This window comes from Chinchilla lanigera, unplaced genomic scaffold (assembly GCF_000276665.1).
Source record: "Chinchilla lanigera isolate Chin_1 unplaced genomic scaffold, ChiLan1.0 scaffold00071, whole genome shotgun sequence".
Taxonomy (NCBI): domain Eukaryota; kingdom Metazoa; phylum Chordata; class Mammalia; order Rodentia; family Chinchillidae; genus Chinchilla; species Chinchilla lanigera.
The window spans coordinates 2525265-2538438 of record NW_004955472.1 but is presented as its reverse complement, the minus strand read 5'-3'; the positions used below and the strand labels follow the sequence as shown (position 1 = coordinate 2538438).

Here is a 13174-nt window from a genome sequence, read left to right as displayed (position 1 = left end):
TCATCCAACTCTAGCTGACCATTGTAAGCCAAACTTGTAATTCCTTGTACATTTGTTTATCTTCTATTATATCTGTTCCTCTAGTAAACCCTGACTGATACAACGTGTCAGCACAAGTGCTCACAAGCCTTTTTAAAAAATGCAGCAGGCATCTGTAAGATTGATGCTTCTTTTGAACAAGGCATATTCAAAGTGATTTATAATTATTAACTCAATCTTTTTGGGTTTTTTGGTTGTTGGTGGTGCATTTTTGTTTTGGTTTTTGGATACAGGGTCTCACTATGTAACCCCAGGTCGGCAGTGCGCTAGCTATATAGTCCAAGCTGACTTTGGACTCAATCTTGACTCCTCAGACTCTCAAGTGCCGGGATTGCAGGTACACACCACTGTGCCTGCTTTATTTAACTGTAAGAAATAGTTATTATACCTATTACACAGATCGTGAAACTGAGGCAGAGCAGTCATTTGCTTACTCATAGAATTGATAAGAGGCAGCTGCAAAATTTGAATTCAGGCTTCCTGGCTTCTCCGAGCACATGCCAGGCCTGCTGTATGTGCTAAGCATGAATGTGTATGTGTGGGGCTGTGTGACCTGGGAGGGGGAAGGGTGTACTTACTTTTCACTCTGGTCTTTTAACCCAGACCTTACAGGTTGCAAAGCCCTCTGTGACACTTTGATTTATGTTGATTTAATATTTGGCCTTTGCCTCTAGTTCCTGGCACAGAAGTCTTAAAACCTTCACAATCTCTTGAGCAACAGGAGTATAAAGAGAATCTTCTGTTCTAATATTTGGTCTTTGACCCTAGTTCGTGATGCAGAGCTCAAAATCCTTTGGAACTTCCTGTAGCAGGAGTGTCTTTAGTTCCAGTGAGGTGACTCTGGGTGGGCTACTGGACAGGGGCTGGTAACCAGAAAGATCGAGCTGTTACTAGTTGGGAACTTTCAGCCCCACCTACCATGCACCAGGGAGGGGAGGCTGCAGGCAGGCTGCGCGGGTCAGCAACGGCCGGTGACGCAGCAAGCCGTGCTGATGCGATGATACAGATGCTTATGCAGTGTCCAGAGGACAGGGCTGGGATGAGCTCCCGGGCAGCTAACACGGGGAAGCACGGAGGCACACCTGGGAGAGAGGAGCGGCTTCTCTCCCCTCCCACAGGCCGGCCCTGCGCCTCTCTTCATGTGCCTATTTACTGGTCACGTCCTGTAATACCAAACCAGAAGGTATAAGCTTATTCCCTGAGCATTAACTGAACGCTAGGAGGTGGCTGTGGGAACCCCAGTCTATAGCCCATTGGTCACAAACTACTATTTGCGATTGGTGGGGACCGTCTTGTGGCTGAGCGCTTAGCCTCTGGGATCCCACTCCAAGCATGACAGTGTCAGAGTTAGTTTTACTGTAAGTACACCCAGCTGGTGCCCACCGAAGTGCTCACTGGTCAGGAGAAATCGCCACACATCTGGCGTCAGAAGTGCAGTCTGCTAGTGTGAGAAGGAGAAAAGCACTGATTTTTCAGACTCTGTAAGGCAGCACTACGCCCCAAGGTCCAGAGGCATCTTGCTCAAAGGTCGCGCCTGCACGTGGGGCTCCCCTGCTCAGGCCTGCGTTTACCAGGGATCCCTGCAGCAGGCACACGGACGGGCAGAGACAGCCAGACGACTCTGGGGTGGCCCTGAGGGGCGTGCCCTCGGCTCCTGTTTCCTAACTAATGGTCACATCCAAGCTTCACACTGCCAGGGCCTACAGCTGCGGCGGCGTGGGCTGCCGGGCTGCCAGCTGCACACACTGGCGTCCTCCGCCCACTTCTGCAGGAGTGCCAATCAACCTAAGCAGCACGGGAGAGGCTGCTGGTGCCCGACCAGGGCCACCCTAGCGAGCGCGCCCCAGACACACACTGTCTCAAGTACCTAGGTAACAACTAAAACTAACCGCCTTTGGAGCCCCTGGCTAGCCCTCCTGGAAACCTTACTTTGGATAATGCCATTTAAATTACACTGTAAACACACTCTGAGATCTGTACTGAACTATCCTGGCATTTGTTGAAAATAGCAAGTGTGACCAAAAGGGAAAATTCACTTTAAAATGGCACTAGATACTCTGCGGCGAGGACCTGTGAGGGGTCTTGTCATGGATTTAAATATATCATCTCTTCCAAGCCTTAAAAAAGTCTCCAAGCGTTTCTATTCACGCTTACAGATAAGGAAAATGGGGCCCCGACGGGACAACTCCTGATTCCGGGGAGGCCTACGCACCCCACCCAGCCGCGCAGCCTTGATACCCCGAGCGAGACAGGCGCAGGACAGGCCCATCTGTGCGTCCCCCAGGTCCTTCCAGCGGCAGCCCCAGCTCTGGAGCACCCCGAAATCAGAAGAGAAGCCACCGAGCGTTACAAAGATAGGGTCATTTATTCGTGTTATATTACTGGATTTCACAGGCAAAAATACAGTTGTCTGTTCTGAACACCATGATCAGATATTGCCCCCCACAGTAAATACACACACTTGCATATGTGAGACATAAAAATACACAGCACAGCATGCCGAGAACACGGAAGTTGTTTCCTGGTTGTGTGAGGCACTCCATACCCGGGCCAGTGCTCAGCAGAAACCCTGGTCAAGCTAAAGGCCAGTACAGCGCTTCCTTTACCCTCCCGTGCCAACTTTGATCTTTCCCAAAGGCCGCTTCACAGGGGGTCACCGGGACAGGCAGGGAAAAGCACAGCGCATGTCACTTCCACGACAGTAACTCCCGTCCCTGCACTCTCAGACCAGGACTGTCCAGTGAGGATCCCAGACCCACAGCATTTCATGGGCTGGGCAAACCCCTGTACCTTGGGCCTGGGGATGCCCCGAGAGCGCTGGGAAGTCGGCGCGCAGGGGGTACAGGTGAAGCAGAATTTCCCTTGGTTCTGAGAATGAACCACATACTCACATCAATGAAGCTGTAACAGGAAAAAAAATACACACAAAAAATGCAGAATTTCAAGAGTAAAGGAGGTAACAATTCACCATTCAGGGCGTTTGTTTCCTTTATAAGGCACTTTGGAAAAGTCAGGATCAGGGACAGAAAGGCCTCTGCGTTTATCTCAACTCTCTCAGTGCAGTCAGTCCAAGTTGGAATAATAACATTTTAAGGCGTGGGGAACCGAGGGAGGAACGCCCTGCACTGGCCTGCCTGCTCTGCAGAGGAAGGTAACTTCTAACCAAAACAAAGACTTCTGGAAAAAGAACCAAGTCAGCATCAAGACGCTCGAAGCGATAAAGGCACAGGTCGGTAGGGCCCAGGCAATCGTTCAGCTCCTCACTCAGGGCTGGGCCCAGGAGGGCAGTGGCTTGCGTCCTGGCTGCCACAGCGAAGGGCTCAACCCTAGGACAGGCAGCCGAGCCTTAGGACCTGAGCCCAGGATGGACCTGGGGAAGGCATTCTGTGGTCGGAGTGCCTCCGGCCATCTCACCCAAGGAGAGGTGGGTTTGTGAAGGACCCCTGTGGGTTAGCGTGACAGGGGTGGGAGCACCTGTAAAACCCTGAGGGGGAATGGGAGGCTTCAGGCACCAGAGTTCCCAGGAGGAGCCGGGGGTGTGGGTCTGCATCACTAATTAAAAGGCACAGTCATGCTGGAGAACGAATAGGCCGTCTGACCCTGAGTGCCACAGGCAAGTTCTAGGGAACGGGCAAGAGGCAAAGGAACTGAAGGGGACAGGAGGAAGGAAGGAGCGAGGCAGGGCAGGGAGCAGAAGAACCGGCACTGCAGGGCGGCCGAGCAGTATGGCTGCAGAGGCTCTGGGGCGCAGTCCCTGCCTGGAGCACAGGTTCCCTCCAGCTCGGGAGAGCGAGGGGGCGTAAACAACCTGACTACTGTTATTTACAACCCCACAGCCTGGGGCCCTACGGGGTCAGTCAGAGGAGTGGGGCGTGCTTGCCCAGCAGGCTGAGCCTGGCTCCCGGGTCTCTGCCCCAGAGGTCTGGCAGGACCACGCTGGCCAGAAGGCCTTACCCACATCAAGGACCCAAAGGTGATTTTGCTCTTCATAAAACCTGGCCTGCCAGCTAAATCAAAAGGCCCATTTGTGGCCATTACAGCATACATTTTTTTTTTTCTCCTAAAACAAGTTCAGTCCCCTCCCATATTTAAAACACAATAAAAAATACATAGTCAATTCAAGTTTACATAACATGCCCAGAAAAATAAATTGTCATGACTTAACACTAAATAGCTATGCAAATTTGGATCAACACAAAAATCAAGCTACACCATAATTAAAACTTGATTTTTTAAAATACTACACGCTGCTTCTTTTAAAAAGTCTTTACATTCAAAAATCAGACAACTTGGAGACAGGCACTGTGAGTGACAATACCCAGGACCTTTGCTTTGATGGCTAAAGTTGCCTTGGGATTCTTTCACAAGCAGGAAAAGGTTCAAGGCTCAAGTTTTAAAATCCTTTTTTTCTGAAAAGACACACAACACACAGTGATTGTAATAGTTGCACACCACCGGGAGAAGGTGGGGGAGGGGACATCATATAAGACCGGTGGAAACTTTCCTGTTAAAACTCGACAACCAAAAGGTATCATACCAATCAATTTTAGCAGCAGTCTCCAATTTTTCATGAAGTCACAATTTAAAAGTCACAATTTAAAGCAAAATTCTTACCCATTTAATAATTTAGCAGTTTCATCAATGGGACCAAGTCCCACGGTCACCAGTTTTCAGCTGTGTGCAGCTCTGAGGCTTTGGGGTGACCCTGTGAACACGTCGAGAAGCCCCACACGCTGACAGCTTCTACAGTGACCAACACCTTGCACTGTGAAGAAGCCACATGCCAGGCCAAGCTGGAGGCAAAATGCTCCGCTCCTCCTGGTCACCTGCAAAGGCGTCTGGATGATGAGCCGTGGGACCCGTTACGCAGACTGTACACGTGAGAGGGACCAGCCCGACAGCAGAGAGGCGTACAGCAGAGGTCCCTGGCCATTTTCAGTCTCTTCTTTGTATCAAAACGCTAGCTTGGCGTCCCAACGTCCACTGTGATCTGGGTATACAACTGGTACCTCTCTACGCTCAGCACCTGGTAGGTGAGTGAGTTCAAACCATCGTACTTCATGGTCTCCTTCGTGTGTGCAATTCGGGAAAACCTGCACGGAAAAAAAGCGCAGGGAAGGCGTCAAATCAGAAACGCTAAAAAATGATTAAAATGTCCTTTTCCCACCACCCTCCTTCCACCGGCCCCTGCTCACAGACCGAACACCTCCACGTCCCTAGAGGCACACGGCCCTCTCCACCCGCCCCGGCCCTGCAGCCTGCCCCTTTTTAAAAGGTGAAAAAGAGGAATATGAGCAAACACACCTCTGAGGATTGGGTTCATTCTTCTTGTCTCTGGAGTGGCGGATCATGCGACACTTCCCAACCATAGCATTTGGGCGAGATACGGACATGCCTTTAAAAACCAGCCTGCAAAGAGCACAGGAGCAAGTCACCATCACCGGGCACCACAGGCTTCAGTGTAACAGCCTGAGCTGCGAGGCCGTCATCCGCCCACGCCCACCCAAACCCCGGCGTCAGGCGGGCACCCCGGCGTCAGGCGGGCACCCCGCTCCACTTGTTGAAACTCGCACTCCCACTGCGCGCCTTCTCGCGACTGGTTCTGCAGTCTGCGGCCCTGACTAGCACATGCCGGGCGCTGGGGGCGTCTGAGCTCAGAGAGCGCAGCGTGGATGCTCAGATGCTGCCGCAGAGCCGCGCCGAAGGGGAAGGTGCGGCCAGGACGGCACAGACAGAGAAGCAGCGAGCTCAGCTGGATCAAGGCTGAGCACAACCAAGCCGAGGAGAAACGGGTCTGCCGGAGCAGTTCGGGCAGCTGGGACGGCACCTGCGAAGGTACGGGAGGTGAGAGCAGGGCACGGGCAGGCAGCGGCAGGTGTGCAGCTGGACAGAAAGGCAAAGGCTGACTCCCAAAGCCTTCTCAGAGGGCACCAAGAAACAGCGCCAGTGTCGGTACCATGCGCGGTTTCCCACATGACTGGCCACGGGGAAGGGCCTTTGGCACAGAGAGCAAGACTAGGGCAGCCCACGTGGGTACAAGATCCTGTGTTGGTCCCTCAGGACCAAAATCAAAGCTTGGCAGCATAAACACCAAAGTCAGAAGCAATACTGGCTGATCCGGGACCTGAACGTCGCTGGCCTTGCCCTCCCCCAAGCGCTGATCGTACGCCTGGCACGGTGAACAGGAAGTGCAGAACACACGCATCACGGCTGTGCCACACACCACCGACCCTTCCAGTCCCACCACCGCCGCGTGTCCATCCTCGGGGCCGTGGGCTGTCACCCCCTGTGATGACAGCCACAGGATAAAAATGTGCCTGCTTAGAAAGAGCCCTGGGATGCGGGCAGGGCGGGAGGCCGCGCTGTGGGGGTTGTAAACCACCAGGGGTGTCAATAAAAGTTCACTGAACTATCTTCTTTTGTAGATGGTAAAAATACTCCAAAACAAAAATATAGGACGAAGATTCTATGAGAAAAGACAGGATTCTGCCCAAGGAAGCATTTCACACCGAAAGGAAAACATAGTGAGATATCCAATCTTTAAGAAGGATGTCGGTTCCCACCTTCAGCACAAAATGGCAGGTGGCGAATCACAGGAGGCTCACCCTTTCACTTGGCTTCCGGTTTACGTTTTCCAAAGCTAACCCAAAAATCTCAGAAGCTAATTTTTCTAAACACCCTGCTCAGTACCTGCTGGACCCACAGGAGTCCACACCTAAGGTCTGGGCTGGCTGGGACCTGCGCTCCAGCTGAGAGTCAAGCGCTGTAAATAAACACGCGCTAGGGGCTGGGGATTTAGCTCAGCGGCAAAGCGCCTGCCTGGCAAGCGCAAGGTCGTGAGTTCGGTTCCCAGTACCGGAAAAAAAACAAACAAAAAAAAAAAACAAAAAAAAACACGCACTGATTCAAACACTGACAGAGAAGACTGACAGGAAAAAAAAACAGTTCTAAGCTGAGGCTCTTACCTGTTGTAAATGTCATCATCTTCTCCTCCCCAGCCCCAGTAGTTATTAGGAAAGCCGTTTATGGTAAGAAACTGTTGTTTACTTAGAGCAGAGACACCTCCGAAATACTGCACATACGGTAGGCTGGGGAGAACAGACAGAGGACCCACGGTCAGTAAGCTGTGACATTTCCAAAATAAAGCATGCTGCTTTTATTCTCTGGAATCTTTTGTTGGGAGTTTATAAGAGGTTGTTTGTATGTTTTTGCTTTTATATCAAGGTTCAGATTATCTTAGAGAAGACACATATCAAAATCCAGGTATCACCTGGGTGTGGTGGCACACATCTGTAATCCCAGCACTTGGGAGGCTGAGGCAGGAGGATCACTGCGAGTTCAAGACCAGCCTGGGCTACAAAGCGAGCTCAAGGTCAGCCTGAGCTGCATAGTGAGACCCTGTCTCAAAAAGGCAAAAAAAAAAAATATCTAGGTATGGTGGGGCACACCGTGATCCCAGTGCTCTGGGAGGCTGAGGCAGAAGGATTACAAGTTTGAGTCCAGCCTGAGCTATTTAGTGATTTAGAGAGACCCTGCCTCAAAGAGATTTTTTAAAAATTATTTTAAAGGGCTGGGAATGTAGCCCAAAGGAAAGGCCTTAGATTCCACGCCCAGTGTGAAAATACATACACACACCTCTTTCCAAGAACACAGTGCTTTTTCTGTGATGATTTAGAAAATGTCCCCGACAAGAAGGAGCCCAGTTCTTGCACTGCGGCTCAGCCTTCCGCTTCCTATGTGCCCTGTCCCTGTGAGGACGACCTTATCCGGAGGTCCTGAACTGCGACTGTATTAGTCTCCCGGAGCTCCTCTGTTGTGCTCCCCCTTGTTATCCTGTCCTAGCTACCGGTTTAGCTGTCATTCGTCCAGGGATACACTCGCCTGAACGCTAACCCTTACAAGTGAAGCAGAATTCTCAGAATTTGCGCATATAAAGTTTCCTTTGAAATTTCTACTTTGTCCTGACTTGGGAAAATGCGTAATGGTGAATCTGTTTTTTACATATTTCCAAGAAGCAAGGCATCTGGGCTCTCCTCCTTCCACACCTTTTTATATTTCAATATTTTAATGGTTCTGAATAGTGGACTCTTAAGGGACACAGAGAAAGCATTGATAGGAAATGTCAAGAATTAGAACGTGCCCCAGAGGCCACACAAAGGTCTTCCTGTGGGTTCTCCAATGCCTTCTTTGGTCTTGCGTCGACCCTAAATGCAGCTCCAAACTACGCTTAGGCTCACACTGGCCTCCAAAGGAACAAAATCCCATCGCCAGAAATTCAGCTCTAGCTGAGACTTTGAGGGGAAGTCAGTCAAGTCACACAGAACACAGGACGTTCAAAACACAATCATTTTAAAGTGTATCAGGAATCTGACTGCCTGCTTTCATTAATTTAAAGTAGCACATTCTTACCTAGGTGACCTCGGTTAAGGCCCACCCTTTGTACTACCTCCTGCTACTGCCCACAGCTTTGATGTTAGGGTTTAAACTGGAGGGGGTTACACCTACAAGGTGTTTTGAGAACCCATGTTTGATAGACGTGGGTATTAGCCACTGCAGTGGAGATACACGCGAAGCTGAGAGGACGGCTTCTGGGGTCTGCTGCTTTCTCTGGTGCATCTGTCCCGTCCCCGAACCTGACTGGCTCGCTCTAAACCAAACACGGTGACACGGTAAAGAACTGCGTCGTCACGGAGGCCCTATCCTGGCTTACTGTATGCTACAAAGGAGAAGTGACAGGGGGCAGGGCACAAATCTGTGTGTGTCAAAAAGATGAAGATACACAGGGAGCGAAGAGCTGAGACTTCTCAAGAGGCTTAAAGTGATTTTCCATTCAAATGTTCTTGTTTTAAAATAGCAACTTATTCCTCTCACAGCTCTCATGCCCCTAGCAGCGGATGGTGGGAAGAAAAAAATGAGAAAAGGGTAAAAAGTAGCTGAATCTACACCACAGGCCTCCTGTCCACACAGGCCAAACACACTGGGTACTCAGCCTAAACCAGGTGTACGTAACACTCAGGGCACCCACCCCACAGCACAGCTACCTGGGGTTTCAGGTTTATTTAAAGCAAGGATGGGAAAGATTATGTTATTCAATGGACAGGTTATAATTTTAAACTTTTTATGTTAATATAATAAAACGGATAAATTATGGAACAAAGTAATTTATTTACTTTCAAGCTTTTTTTGCAGGGTAAGGCTAGAGATCAAACCCAAATGCCTAGGCAGGCGAGGCAAGCACTCTACTACTAAGTCCCCCACCTCACTCACTTCTAGATAAAACGATGGACCAGAAGGCCACGTTCCCCATATGCCAGCAGACTTGGGATCACACCTTCAACCCTGGGGACGGGTGTCAGCGGCCCTCACCAAGGCACACTCACACTGGTGGGCGAGTATGGGCTCTGTTTAAGCGGAGGCTTGTGCTCTGCTGGGAACCAAAATCACGCTCCTCGATCCTTCTTAAAGCGCCAAGAGCATCTCCTGGGCGGGCTGCCCTCAAGGACTGAGTGGGGCAGGGGGATTATTCCAATCTGCTTTCCAAACTACATGGGGGGAGGGGCAGAAAGTAAGAAAATCATGCACCTGCTCGGCGTCTAAAGGCGAGAGCCACCCCAAGCACTAGAAATGGCTCTTGTCCGGATGTGCGGAGGTCACGGGCGTTTCTGACTTCCTCTTCCCTCTCAAAGAGTAACTGACTCTGGGTGTGAAAGGCAGCCGTTTCTGAGGCGGCCTTCTCAGACAGCTCAGAGTCACCACAGGCAGAGAAGCTGCCTTTCCCAGTCGACGTGGAAGGCAGCGACGCACACGCTGCAAACTCTGGTCAAACATCTCTTACCTAAATCCGAACTTGTCCATTGCCACAGAAATATGTCGTGGCTGTGGAAAGCACCTGTAGGCATTGTGGTCATCCATCGGGATGAGGTCCACATCACTGAACACGAAGCAGTTGTAGTCATAGTCCTTCAAGGCCTCTTGAAAGCCAATGTTGAGGAGCTTCGCACGATTGAACATTCCGTCTCCAGCCTGGTGCAGAAACAAAAAAGTGAAATCAGACAGGATACAACCTCTGAGCGCAGCGCTCACAGGGACCGGTGACTCGCTGCTACACACGGTCACTCACCAGCTCCTGGGCCTCATTCTCCCGCCCCGAACTCCACAAATCAGTCCTGAGTATCAATCCTCTAAGCCAACAATACCACTTTCAGGAGTCTGGCCTGCACGCAAAGATTCGCACCTGTGTGAAGACCTGCGTAACAGCCACTACAAGGTGCGCACCACGGGAGACTGCAAACATTGCTGTAAGCGTCACCAGGGAGCTTGTTAAATAGTCATGGTGCAACCATTAAAATGGAATCATAGAGCCGTTAAACAAATAAAGAGGTTCTTAAAAGAAAAGGTGAAAAAAGCACTTAAAAGACGTGTGTCATTTATTTTTTCACTTAGTGGTGACGAACTCTAGGAAAGACACACAGGAAGCTGGTGATGGCTGGATGCCCGTGAGGCTTCTCATTTCTGCCCTCTTTACAAGGTTGACTGTGGTTTTATGACCACATTGTGTGCCTTCCACGTGTCTCTCCGGCACCAAACTAGGTGCCAGAGAATTACAGCACACCTAACTCTATCTCTGCCTTCACGTGCTCACAGAATAGAGCAGGAATCAGGCTGATACAGTCAAGAGAGATTTCGGGTATATGAGAGGGAGAGTACCTCTGCAGAGTGCTGGGCACCGGGGCCTAGCCCCACGTCTACAGGTACAGGGATATTTCATGTTTTACTGACTTATCTTGTTTCCTTTTGGTGTACCTTACAAGAATATAAGTTTAATGAAGGCTGAGAGCTTTTCTTTTTTATTTACACAGTGCCCTACCATCAGGTAATAAGAGCTCAGTAAGCAGTGACCGCTGGCTAGACGGATGAACGAACAACGAATGAATGAACATGTGAACTGACGGGTGGGTTTCAACATACAGTGACAGATGGCAACCGCTTCTGGGAAGATCCAGCCAGTGTCCTCTTAGGGATTACCACACTGTGGGCAGGGTCTGCTCCTACTGAGACCTATCATTCTGGGTCAGCAGGGAGGGCCCCAACTCTGACGGTGTTACTCCTCACGCCTAGCTGCTCATGCCAACCTCACACCACCATGACGAAGAAAAGAAGGCCCACACTTTGGAATCCTCACTTTATGCTCTTCTCTACATCTCTGGGGACCGAAAGATCAGGGTCTCTTTCCTTGTATTGTTTTTTTGTTTGTTTGTTTTTTTGGGTCTTTTTGAGACAGGGTCTCGCTATGCATTTCAGGCTGTCCTTTGACTCATTTTGTAGCCCAGGCTGGCCTCGAACTTGCAGCAATCCTCCTGCCTCAGCCTCCTGAGTGTGGGATTACAGGTATGCACCACCACACCTTTTTTTTTTTTTTTTGAGACAGGGTCTCACTATGCAGTGCAGGCTGGCCTTGAACTCACTTATGTAGCCCCGGCTGGCCTCAAACTCACAGAGATGCTCCTGCCTCAGCCTCCCAAGTGCTGGTATTACAGGCGTGCACCACCATGCCTTGCTAGGATCAGGCTCTTTTACTTTGAGCAGAAAGTGTCCCACGAGCCTGTAATCCATCTATAATCTCAGAAGTGGAATGTGCAAAATCCTCTTTCCACCCCCAAAGAAAATTTGGAACCCTCACTTCACAACGCTGCCTGTGTGTACAGAGAACACAGACGCCACTGCTGCGGCCTCAGGGGATGACTCAGAAACAAACTCCTCAGACCAAGATCAGAACCAGGAAGTCAGAAAAAGCAGCCAAGAGGACAGTCAATGAACTAAGGACACAGCTTACACGCAAGTGCCTTTCCTCAGCCCGTGACAAAGCCTTCCAGCCATGCGTGGTGAAAGGTGAGGGCGGCCTGAAGGCAGCCTGTGTTCTCTGGCTGTCCCGCCAGGTAAGAGCTGGTTTGGAAGCTGAGCTTGGCTAACTCCACGTAAGTCATGGGTCAAAAGAGCTGGAAGTTTAGAAACTGCATATGACAACTACAAAGATATTGGAATTATTACTGTAACAACAAAGCGCTAATACCCACTGGGGTTATGGTGTCTGTCAGGCATGGGAGAGGTGTTTCTAAAACCATGGCGTATCGATCATCTGGACAATTTTTTCACAATCCTCACCCCAGCCCAGGCTTAGTTTTCCTAGCACAAAGCCCCTGACCGTTTTTCTAACAAATGAAGGGCAGTGATCTCGTAACGCCTTTTATCCCCGTGCAGTAGAAGACCCCAAGGGTGGCTGGCTGCCCAGCTCAGGACATGCCCCTTTTCTTGGTGTGTACTCCACAAACCAGGGCAGGGCATCTTGGTGGCCATCTCTGTTTATCTCAGCAAATGCCTAAGGCTGACTTAAGCAAACCCTCCCCCTCCAAAGAACCAGACGTTTGGAATCACGAACGAGCCCCTCTGGAGCCGAGGCCCAGGAACGGCAGCTAGAGAAGCCCAGGCAGATCTACTTCACCCTCATCCCACAGCTGCTCCAACCTGAGCCGCTCATCCACTTCCCCAGGGTCTGAACCACACTTAAACACGGAAAGACAACTTTCCAAATAACCTGAACTACACTGTAAGCACTCCTACCTTCCCTCCGCCCACCCTGGGTTTACCTGCACGACCCAGGGGGAGGGTGGGTACGTGGTACAGAATGGCAGGTATATTGCCCGGCAAGCGGGAGGTTATGAGTTCGATTCCCAGTACCGGAAAAAAAAAAAAAAAAAAAGAATGGCAGGTATTGTTACCTGCCAGGGCCCCTGCAAACACCACACGGGCAGAAGGGCAGAGAAAGAGTGTATACTCCTCTTCCTCCCTTGGGGTTCCAGAAAAGTAAAGCATTTCCTGGGCTTCTTCGGATGAACTGCTTGGGTACTCACCTCTCCTCATAAGCAGAAAGGCCTCGGAGTCCCACCCACCTTCCGCTACAGGAAGCACTCACCCTTCCCACCTCGCTCCTCCCCGAAGGCTCGCTCAGGACAGTGGCCGTGAGCCTTTTAGTGCCCCAACTGCAGCCTAAAGCACACTCACGTGTCGCAAAGAGCCAGCACTGCAATTAAACCTCAGTACTGCAGTTTCAGCCTTAAAGAACCCTGATGCACGGGGG

General features: G+C 50.6%; 1 protein-coding gene across 6 annotated transcripts in view; it reads right to left on the bottom strand.

Moving 5' to 3' along the window:
* Positions 1–2385: 2385 nt before the first annotated feature.
* The window catches only part of B4galt1 (UDP-Gal:betaGlcNAc beta 1,4- galactosyltransferase, polypeptide 1), a 45405-nt gene continuing 34616 nt past the window's right edge, over positions 2386–13174 (bottom strand). For all 6 annotated transcript variants that reach the window (XM_013522995.1, XM_013522991.1, XM_013522992.1 and 3 more), the window contains exons 3-6: positions 9875–10062; positions 7005–7127; positions 5344–5448; positions 2386–5132 (exon numbers count right to left, since the gene is read on the bottom strand). In XM_013522995.1, the coding sequence (XP_013378449.1) occupies positions 5000–5132; positions 5344–5448; positions 7005–7127; positions 9875–10062 (549 nt within the window). In that variant the 3' untranslated portion in view covers positions 2386–4999. The remainder of the gene's footprint in view (positions 5133–5343; positions 5449–7004; positions 7128–9874; positions 10063–13174) is intronic.